The sequence below is a fragment of the Anopheles bellator genome, chromosome 2 (assembly GCF_943735745.2).
Source record: "Anopheles bellator chromosome 2, idAnoBellAS_SP24_06.2, whole genome shotgun sequence".
Taxonomy (NCBI): Eukaryota; Metazoa; Arthropoda; class Insecta; order Diptera; family Culicidae; genus Anopheles; species Anopheles bellator.
The window spans coordinates 45225490-45236166 of NC_071286.1; the positions used below are offsets into that span (position 1 = coordinate 45225490).

The 10677-nt window shown below is 46.5% G+C and overlaps 2 protein-coding genes across 2 annotated transcripts in view; both read left to right on the plus strand.

Annotated features, from left to right (window-relative positions):
- LOC131210419 (low-density lipoprotein receptor) overlaps positions 1 to 6598 on the plus strand; it is a 213555-nt gene extending 206957 nt beyond the window's left edge. The window contains exons 16-17 of the mRNA XM_058203662.1: positions 310 to 459; positions 4830 to 6598. Of these exons, the coding sequence (XP_058059645.1) occupies positions 310 to 459; positions 4830 to 4874 (195 nt within the window). The 3' untranslated portion in view covers positions 4875 to 6598. The remainder of the gene's footprint in view (positions 1 to 309; positions 460 to 4829) is intronic.
- A 2156-nt stretch (positions 6599 to 8754) lies between these two features.
- Positions 8755 to 10291, plus strand: LOC131209780 (developmentally-regulated GTP-binding protein 2). Its single transcript, XM_058202918.1, has 3 exons — positions 8755 to 9001; positions 9074 to 9939; positions 10018 to 10291. Exons 1-3 carry the CDS (start codon positions 8938 to 8940, stop codon positions 10177 to 10179), a joined length of 1092 nt encoding a protein of 363 aa, XP_058058901.1. The 5' UTR covers positions 8755 to 8937; the 3' UTR covers positions 10180 to 10291.
- Positions 10292 to 10677: the final 386 nt, after the last annotated feature.

The window sequence follows — 10677 nt, forward strand, 5'->3', positions numbered from 1 at the left end:
GTTGGCTCTTCCGTTTCCAAAGGCGACAGTTTACGCCAACACTCACTTTATGCTGCCTTTGTGGGCGCTTCAAAATAGGAACGATTTTCATTTCGCTACCCGCTACATTCAGCCCGCTCTGTTGAGCGCTTATTCTGTCGATTCCATTCCGTTCTCTGCGAACTTTCGTTTCCATTAGCGTGTCACAATGGATTCTACTTTTAACCGTTTTTTTTTTTGTTTCTTTTCTTTTTCCCATAACGACATTGATTGTTCGCGTTGGCCATCTTCTTAACGACGGTTACGGTTCTATTTCGTTGCCCTTGGCAGATCGCGTGGTGCTTGTACCGTCACCATGTGCACCGGAACTCGACGTCGATGAACTTCGACAATCCCGTCTACCGAAAGACGACCGAGGACCAGTTCAGCCTGGAGAAGAACGTGCAAAGCCGCATGTACCCGAGCACCGTGGGCGAAGAGGTAAGAGCACTGGCCCGTGACTACAGCGTCAGCATAAGATAAGGTGTGGTGTGTGAGATGATAACAGTCCGCACTAGCAAACAAACGTCAACATCCAAAACTAGCCAAATCCTCTGAAATTACACCGAACATGTCCATTCTCTCACACAACTAACTCAGAGCCCCGGAGGTGGCTAACCCGGCTCTAGACCGAGCGGGGTCCGCTTTGTACGGTGAATCATGACGGCACACACACATATACACACACACAGACACGAAATGCAGCGAAGTGACCACCAAATGGGACGGTGCAACATGAACCCACAAAAAATTGTAGGAAAATCATTATCCAAAACCGAAGCGCAAACTGAGCAGAGAAAACGGAAAAGTTATGCCAAGTAAACAAATAGAGTAGCGAAACTATAGAAAAAAGACCGAAAGAAACGGAAAGCCAAACAAGAAAAGAAAGAGAACAAACAGGGTGCCAATGTTAAAGTGAAAGCGTTCACAACCCGCACAACACGTAGAACGTTATAAACTCGAAAGCGAAAACAACTAACTTTTACCTACCACTGAAGGAAAGACGCAAACAATAGGCGGCAAAAACAAAGGCAACACGAAACAAATAGCAATCGGCCCGCACCACTACAAGAGCTGAAAGTAAAACATGAAGAAAAGCGAAGCGAAACCTGCCAGTGCCAGTGCGGAAATTCGAGTAAAGTGTGCCGCCATCCTTGCTGTGCTCGAATGTTGCGCTGCAAAACGCGTGATGCGGCACGCACGGAGCGCTCCCGACAGGCTGTTACCCGAGATTAGGGCTGCGCCAGGGCCAGGCTGCCGGGAAGCTAAACTCTCTAACTAACCCGACGCCCTCAGTCAGGCCTCGGTTCGTCCTTTGGTCCACTCGCTGCTGGAAAAAAAGTCCACATCCAGGACCATGCTCCAGAAATAGAGCCCGCGGGCGACAGGACGTGGCCGTTGAGTGGCTTCAACCGTCGGGCACAAAAACCTCCCGCACCCACACGCTAATTAAATAGAGGATTGTCGGCGACTCATGCGTCGTCGCAGGAGCGTATGTTAGCCCATACCATGCCTGTGTGACCCCGTTTCCCCCGGGTGCCCAGGGCCGTGTGGCGTCCCGTTACTTTTTTGTTTCAAAACTAATAACGCTCGGGCCTGGGGCTGGCTGCGCACAGTGAGTCGCGTATGGCCAAATGTGAGCAGATATTAAACTGATTAAAGTGGCCGGTAGCGGCCCACATGCCACTCCCTGGCAAATGGCAGCCTAAGTTAAACACTAACCGAAAACTTTTTCCGTTTTTTTTTGGCGGCTGCCTCAAACACTCGGCAACTAACTCGTAAGCTTTGTCGAGCTCGTCCCTATCCTCGGCCGGCTGGTGGAAGGTGGAAGCGCTCAGTAAATATTAATGTGAGCAAGGACCGCTTCGAGGTGTCCCGTTGGAGTGCTGTACGCCCTCCGGTACGGTACACACTCATTAGATTTAGATTTGCGCGACCGGTTGTCGCCAGAAGCGACACGACGCCTCAGTCCCGAAGCCGGACGGACGTGAAATTGGCCATTCCGTAAACTGTTGAACTGGGGGAAATAAGAATTAACAACAACAAAAAATACACAGAAGCGAATGAGCAAATGAAATCCCTCGGCGGCCAACGGTTTACGGTGGCACAAGTTCTGTCGGTTCCCTAATGAACCCACGGCCACGTCGGTTGTACCGAGCTACACGAGCTGGGGCCAATTTTTTGTGTGTCACTCACACTTGATCAGCATGAATTATTCACCACTACTCTAACCCCTGGTGCTAATGGAGTATAAAATGACGAAGCGTGAACCTTTTTTTGGGGGGATCAACCCGGCGAAAATAGCGCCGTCTTGAAAAAGGTTTCCAGTTCCCCCCCAGTTTTCACACCGTCGGGTCGCTCCCCATAGTTTGGGGGCTGGTGATGTTGTTTCAATGAGCAAACATTCACTAACTTTTGCAAATAATGTTCATGTCGGTCCTATTTAAACAGGCCGCGCTGTGACTTGAATTCATGGGTTGGACCCATGGGCTTTTCTGTAGTTGAAGTTTCAAGATTAAATTGCCTTCCGAGCGCTGCTCTCGGATAAAGTCCAGTCGGTGGCCAGCCAGTTGTAGTGGGCAACTTGTGTCGTCGCGACTACAGTCCTCGGTGGCTTGACCGTCGTTTCACGGGGAGCCATTATTTTTCCATGCGCAAAAATAAATCCCTCTTTGCACTGCGCCTGCCAGCCCGTTCTGGGTCTGGCTGGCAAAAACTCGACAACCGGCCCCGTTAATAAGGACATGTAGCCGAGACCGAGACTGGCCACTACTGGCATCAGAGGGAGCTTCAAAGAAACCCACCCCGACCGGACCGCTTCGGACGTTGCCGTTGACCACGGTTTGACTTCTAATGCGCCACCGGCGAACGGCGAACGAGTGCTTTTTTCAGTTTCATTCATTTTCGTTTCCATGCTACGTGTGGCTACGTGAAAGGATTATAAACTCCGGAACAGTGCCGGATGGACGGACGCGAATGGCCGGATGCACACCAAACAAACGCGCCACCAGCTAAAAGAGCGGGCCAAATTAGGAAAGAAAAGCGGGTCAAGAAAGGAATTCATGCGCCCGGCTAGGTTCATTCTATTTTCTCTCCATCACGAACCTTCCGACTGCCGCTCGTGACTGAGCGTGTCCTTTTCGTTCGTGGTGTTAGCAGCAGGGAAGCAAATGGATGTAAATATAACACTCGCCGGGGGTCTCGTAGCAACAGCAACGCAGAGTCGAAATGGCCAACGGAAACGGAACCCATTTTAAGCACACTGAATGGGGAAAGTGGCCCCCAAAAGTGCACCAGAAGCGAGGGTAGATTTATTTCGCCACGTTGAACGAATGAACTTTTCACTGAAGCTCGCACTAAAAGCAACTAAAAATGGGAGAAGGAAACTATTTGCCAAAAACAAACAATCGGACTAATAGATATAAGTTACAAAGCGGGGTTTCCTTGAAGAACACAAATGAGTCCCTCAATAGACGCAAACAGCAGACCCATCGAACAACCTGAATCCTGGTGCCGCTAACAACAGGACACCGCGAACAGGACGCCGCGAATTACTAGCCAACGTTAACATTGTTTATTGTCTCTCTTTCTCTACTTTGCTCTTCTTATTTTTTCTCTTTCCCTATTGCTCCATTCGCCCGTTCTCTTTCTCTCGCTTCGTGTTGTCCTGTGTATGGTGTAAATTTGCCGGTTTTGGTTCCAATTTTGTCGAAATCGAATCTTCTTCTTGTGCGTAATTACATAATTGGTGCAATTTGGTTTTTACGTACAAACATCAATTACGCCCGCTCTCAAGATTAACACGTTTCACTACCGCACATGAAGCCGCATTATCACCGTCCATCCGCCCACTAACTGAACGGGGAAGGAAAGAATGGGAAAGAAATAGAGGAAGAGAGAGAAAGAGAAAGTGACCACCAAAAAGCTGCAAAGCAAACCATTGGAAAGGAATTATTAGCGCAAAACTAACGATCGAAACGGCGACTTCTGCACTGCACACCAACCATCAAATCCCGTAATGCACCACCAGCACCAACGCAGCACCAGCCCACCAGGCACCTCGAGCACACGTCGTCAACCTAACAATTAAAAAAAACGAAAAAAATAGTAACAAACCGGGCGAACCCGAAGCAATCACCATTCAGACCACTAAGAAACACCATGCGCCTCCACCACGATGAATTAGATGCATTAAAGAACACTTGGGGGCCGTACGCACCGTTTGACGCTATGGTTAACTCCGCTAAAAGTCCTCTGATCGGTCGGTGGAAAGGTAAGAGCGTACAGGCCACCGCAGCCATTCGTTTGCCGTTCGTTTCGACTGTTAGCGGAATGTTAGCTAATTTTCGTTCAAAACCAGCTTCCCGATCGCCCGATCGACGCATGTGTTTTTGGGTGTTTTTTTTTATACGTTTTACAATCAATCCAATCATTTTCAAGTGGAACGCTATCGCTATGATTTTCTCTACGGTGCTGCGTGCTTGTTCGTTTCTCTTCTTTGTTTGCTATTGTTTCATTGAACACAATTTTCCAACGAGCCTTTTCTGGTTTAGCCTTTTGCTTTTATTTCACAACCACCAATGCTGTATTCTGTTTTAAAGTAAAACTTTTCTTTCCGTGATTGCCGAAAGGCGCAAAATTAGGGACGGTTTGCATGTGTGTTGTGGCATTGCGTTTGTAGGATGTTTTTACAATCAATATTAATTCTTCTACGTTTAGTAAATTTAATATCTTTTAAACAACGTACCAGGTGCTAGGTGACTCAGCTACTAATTTTGTTTACTCTTTTCACTCTTTTACGTTCCAAACAGGCACAAGAACCGCTGAACAAACCTGCTACCAACGATTTCGTCTAGCCTTGTCTAGTTCCACGAAAGAGCTCTACAAGATCACCGATGGCCGAGGCGATAGCAGAAATCAATAAACCAGAACACAATGACTCCGAGCCTTCAAAAGGCAAAACATTAATAGAAGGGTTATTCCATGATTATTTTTTGTGGCACCAACAATCACAACAGACGAACAAACGGAAACTGCTAGGTAGCTAGACCGAAAAGCGACCGGACAGTGCAGACCGGCGCAGCGGATTCCCCAAAGACACCCAAAATAATGCTCAACATCATGGGAGTAGTAGCCGTGGGGTTTTGAAAATAGGATGCTCAACAACCGTTCCGAAATCACTGCTCCCAACGCCATCCATAGTGTTCTGTGTTTAACATAAACTAGTTTGAACTTTTCTTTTCGATTTTCCATTGTTATCTGTTTTTCCACCATCGTCAAAGCACCCGAAAAGTCCTGGAACGTAAACCCTGTTAGCGAGAGGAAAACGGTTTTCCACCTCCGTCGTAGATGAAAAGTTTCCGTAGTGGCTCTGGCGATGCGTAGACCGTGATATCTGTAGCTGTATAAACTGAGGGCGCTTTACCTTTCTTTCCCCCATGTTGTTTCCTGTGAGGTTAGCTTAATTGTAGGGGGAAAACACACGGTTATGAATCAACCCACTACTGCTAGGTAGGTGTTTTTCAGGTAATCGAAAGATTGGGCTGACGGTTAGTGGGTTTAGTGTTTCGCTGCACAATGCAGTTTGAGGTTTAAGTTCTGAAAAACTGAAGATGAGTCACGGAGCGGTGCACAAGGCCAGGTTCCAGCAGTGCCGAAAATGGAGAGAAAGAGAGAAATATGTGCAAAGAAACAAAACTAGGAAAAGGTTCCGTCTTTCAGAAGGCATACATGAGATAGTGAGAGTGGTACTGCGGCTACGATTCTTATCGTATCCGGCGCGATGTCCGTGCAAACTGTTTAAATGTATTTGTAAATATAAAATCTTCACCTTCTGTTACTTCTACCTGTTTCGTTCAATTGCCGCAAAGTAATATCCAGTTCCCTGGCCCCAGTTGCCTTGCAAAACACTTTTCTGTCCCTAACCGACCGAAAAACGGAAACGACTTCGAGAACCGTTATGCAAACACCTAATTAATAACCTTTCACCTTCGCAGTGTAGCCCACTTTTCCTCGTAGTTAGAGAAGCATTGTTCCGTTTTCCCGTTCGTTTTCCTGATCGTTAGGCATTTTTAAAGACGTTTAGAGCATTCTAATGGTCGTTGTTTAGGAGAAATTCTAAAGGATACTGTTCCCATTCTTACGTAGTGATAGCTTGCGCGCATTCCTTACACCATCGTCCAGCCAGCAAGCAACCTTACTTGATTGGCGACACCGTTTGATATAGCAAAATATCGAGGACAGTAAAATATAGAATGTAGGATAAGTGACGGGCGCGCCGTTTAGCTGTCAAGCTGAACATGGAAATTGAGGCAATTAAAATGAAACACTCACAGTCACACGGCACAGAAATGTGCACCACAAGATACAGGTTATGCGTTGGTTTTTGCTCAAATTTTTCCCATTTATACTCCGAACAGGCACGACCCTCTTGCGAGAGAAACGGTGCCAAGCGGATCCAAGTGAAATTTGCTCAATCTAAAACGTAGTGAAATCGTGTCCCAGATGAATGCACAGCGCATAACGGTTGGGGCAAAATAGTATCATAAGAAGAAGGAAAACGCATCAAAAGACAGCTCAAACCGAGAAATCGGCAGGAAAAACTGTCGGAAGGAAGAAGGGGGGGGGGGGGGGCGTGGGGGGGTGGGTTATTTCACTCTGAAGCTGCACACATTACTACAGAGAACAAGAGCTAAAACAAAACTAAGAAAACTGGGACGAAAATTCTTGCCAAAAGTTTCCACGCCAAACGCATTGTAGTGCGGGAGTTGTTTTTTTGTATCGTTAGACTTAACACCCAGCATTCTTGCGATCACTGAAAAGAAAATCCATCCAAACACACTCTATCTATCCCATCAACGGTGGAAGGCACCGAAACGTCCCAATGTTGTCGCTTCCGGGGTTTGTTGCAGATTTTTGCTCTAATTAATAGAAACAATATGTCAATGCACGCGGATGTAACGGAGAGCGAGCATAAATAGAATCATCATCAGACGACCATTTTTAGACGATCATTTTCGATGCTCAGACACCAGCTCAAGAGTGGCACATAAAAAGGCCGTCATGGTATTTCCAAAGAGGAAGGAAAAGGAAGTTCTATGAAACAATAAGCGAAACGTACACCTGGGCATGACCGAATGTACAGCTTTTTATCGATGCTGACGGGAAAGGAAAAGTCTTCGATTATATTCCTTCCTATTCCTACTGATATTTTGATCACACTTTTCCATCCATCCAAGCAACCAAAACTCGAATAGCATAAAGGTTTAGCAAAAACAAAAACACTTCCTTACAAATTAAATGTAATAAGATCCGAGGGGTGCTGCATGAGTTCCGCAGAAGAACCGGCAGGTCTTCTACCGAAATGCAAAACCTTTACTCAACACAAACTAGCAAACAAATTTAAAACAGAGTAAAAACTTTACACAGCGAACTATTGCTGCTGTTGGTTGCCGACGTTCCACAAATCTCTGTTTGTAAATAGGTACACTGTAAATGGTTTGAAACATGAAAGCACTACACAGAAGCAAAAGGTGGTCGGCTCGAACGAAACTAAGCAACACAAATGGGAAACAATGCAAATGCAAAGTTTAATTAAGAAATTAAGAAACCAAACAAAAGACGACGAGAACGGGAACGCTAGGTGTTTGCTGAACTGTGTTCGCTGTTTACTTTCCCGGTTTCGCTCGGTGTGCAAATAATTATGTTACGTGTAAGAAAAGCAAACTAAAAGCTTGTAAACGTTAAAAATGCAATTTTTACACACCTTGCTTGGGGTGCTAGGAACATGCTGGCAAATAAAACCACCACCGATGAGGGAACGCAGCGGAGAACCACACACCACACCTGAGGGTATCCTTTTCAAGCGTGTGTCCGTTTTGATGTTTGCCGTTAGTACCCAACATCCGTTTACAAAATCGATCGTTAATTCTTTTTTGCGAAAGCCTGTTTCGCAATTTGGCGGTTCAAACGGGCAGATAGTGAGAAAGAGGTACGAAAGTAAAACCCGATATCTATTCTGCTCAAAGCAAAATGATCTAATAAGGATCGCGGGTGTAGCTCCCATAAGCAAACATAAGTTGATGTAGAACAAATATGAAAATGGGAAGGCAACAAAGTTAATTATGGGTTTTGTACATACAGATATTTATATAAGAATAAACAAATATATGAGGATAGCGAGCGAAGCAGAAGATTTAATCTTAATTATATATACACACACATACTGCGTAAAGCTTAAAGTGGCTAGAAGGAACAAAATAAAACGGATCAGAATTCGTGGCACGAAGAAATAACAACATAAAAGACCTGCGGAAGATTTTCCCACACGTCGTGGCTGTCCACTCGACCGAAAGGACCGATTCGGGGCAACCTAACAAAATGAAACAGAGGAAGGGAAAAGAAGGAAGGAGATCAAACCTATGTACTATAATAAATAAATAATAAAAAAAAACCACACACAAACCATGTTTCTAACGTTGTTACAGTTTTTTTATTCTTCAAAGAACGAACGAATCTGGGCCGTATTGATTTAAGTTACTGTACATTGGGCAGGCAAAAGCGACATGTTTTAAGTTTTTGTTAGCGTTTGTCCCATAGTGGGGCAGTGTGAAATATTTCGTACCATTTTCAATGGGGAAATATTTCTGCAGTCGATTTTGACATTTGAACAATATTTTTTTCTCTTGCCTGTCACCGTAAACGTCATTCTCGCACGGCATCGACTTCGGAAGGAAATCACATTAAATTGCTGCGCCGCTGTCCGAGATACCGATGGTGTTGACCGTTTTTCAACACCGCAACTCCGTCGCTTGTAGCTCCGACGGTCATCGTCCTGGTCACCCAGAAATTGGTGAGATTTAGAAAGATCTTCGCTGTGATAGCCAATTAGAAGAGAAGGACTTCCCCAATCTCACCATCATGGGTATCCTCGATAAGATCTCCGACATCGAGAAAGAAATTGCCAAAACACAGAAAAATAAAGGTACGTGTGCGGACAGGTTTCGATGAAAAAGGACAGAACACAGTTACTCACGGCCTCGTCACGTCATTCCAGCAACGGAGTATCATCTCGGGTTGCTGAAAGCAAAACTCGCCAAGTACCGCTCGCAGCTGCTGGAACCGTCGAAAAAGGGTGAGAAAGGCGAAGGGTTCGATGTGCTCAAGTCGGGTGATGCGCGTATTGCGCTGATCGGTTTCCCGTCTGTCGGCAAATCGACGCTGCTGTCGACGCTGACCAAAACCGAAAGCGAAGCGGCCAACTACGAGTTCACCACGCTAACGTGCATCCCGGGCGTAATCGACTACAAGGGCGCCAACATACAGCTGCTCGATCTGCCCGGTATCATCGAGGGGGCGGCGCAAGGTAAAGGCCGTGGCCGACAGGTGATAGCGGTGGCACGCACCGCCGACCTGGTGCTGATGATGCTGGACGCAACGAAACCGAACGTGCACCGCGATCTCCTCGAGTACGAGCTCGAGTCGGTCGGGCTGCGGCTAAACAAACGGAAGCCGAACATCTACTTCAAGATCAAGAAGGGTGGCGGCCTTAGCTTCAATGCCACCTGCACGCTGACGCGATGCAACGAAAAAATGGTCCAAACGATACTGCACTCATTCAAAATCTTCAACGCGGAGGTGCTGTTCCGGGAGGACTGCACCGAGGACGAGTTCATCGACGTGGTGACCGGTAACCGAATCTACGTGCCGTGTATCTACGTGTACAACAAGATCGATCAGATCTCGATCGAGGAAGTGGATCGGCTGGCCCGCCAACCCTTCTCGGTCGTCGTTAGCTGCAACATGCACCTTAATCTGGACTATTTGCTCGAGGTACTGTGGGAACACCTGCAGTTGATCCGCGTCTACACCAAGAAACCGGGAGCGCCGCCCGACTTTGACGACGGTCTCATTCTGCGCAAGGTGCGTTCACAATCGATCAATCTGTGTACGGCCGGATTCGCATCCTAGCTCTCTCTCACTCTCTCGTTCTCTTTACAGGGCGTAACGGTGGAGCACGTGTGCCATGCCATTCATCGCACACTGGCCGCCCAGTTCAAGTATGCGCTTGTATGGGGTACCTCAACCAAGTACTCGCCGCAGCGGGTTGGCATCTCGCATGTCATGAGTGACGAGGATGTCATTCAGGTTGTTAAAAAGTAGGGCGTGCCGATTGGTTTTGTTCATTTCTGGCGTTTTCGACGGTTTGGTTTTTCTTCGCGACTCGGTCGGAACACAGATTCGATTACAATATAAGCGCGAACGTGTAACGCAACGGAACAGGATGTTGATTTCTTTCGCCCAGAACAATGGCGTGTTTCTTCCTCCAATCCCGATGATATATTTACACACTCGATTCTTCCCCTGTGAATGATTCTCCTATTTTCCACCTCCAAATTTTTAGTGCACTGTCCTCGCGAGCTGCCTTTTCGTCTTCATCCTGCCCACACATGTTATAATATTTTGGGAGATTGATTATAAATGATATTTAGCATGTTTGGCTGCGCGTGAAACTTGCTCGCTTCTGATGCTTAGGATTAAATGTGAAGAGATTTGTCTTGCCGCTCGTGTATGCACGTCGATACCGTGTGTAGCTGCGCTTCTTTGGTGGGTCCTAACGCTCTTTTCCCTATGATCTCTTAAAACTGCATTTTAGCCTAA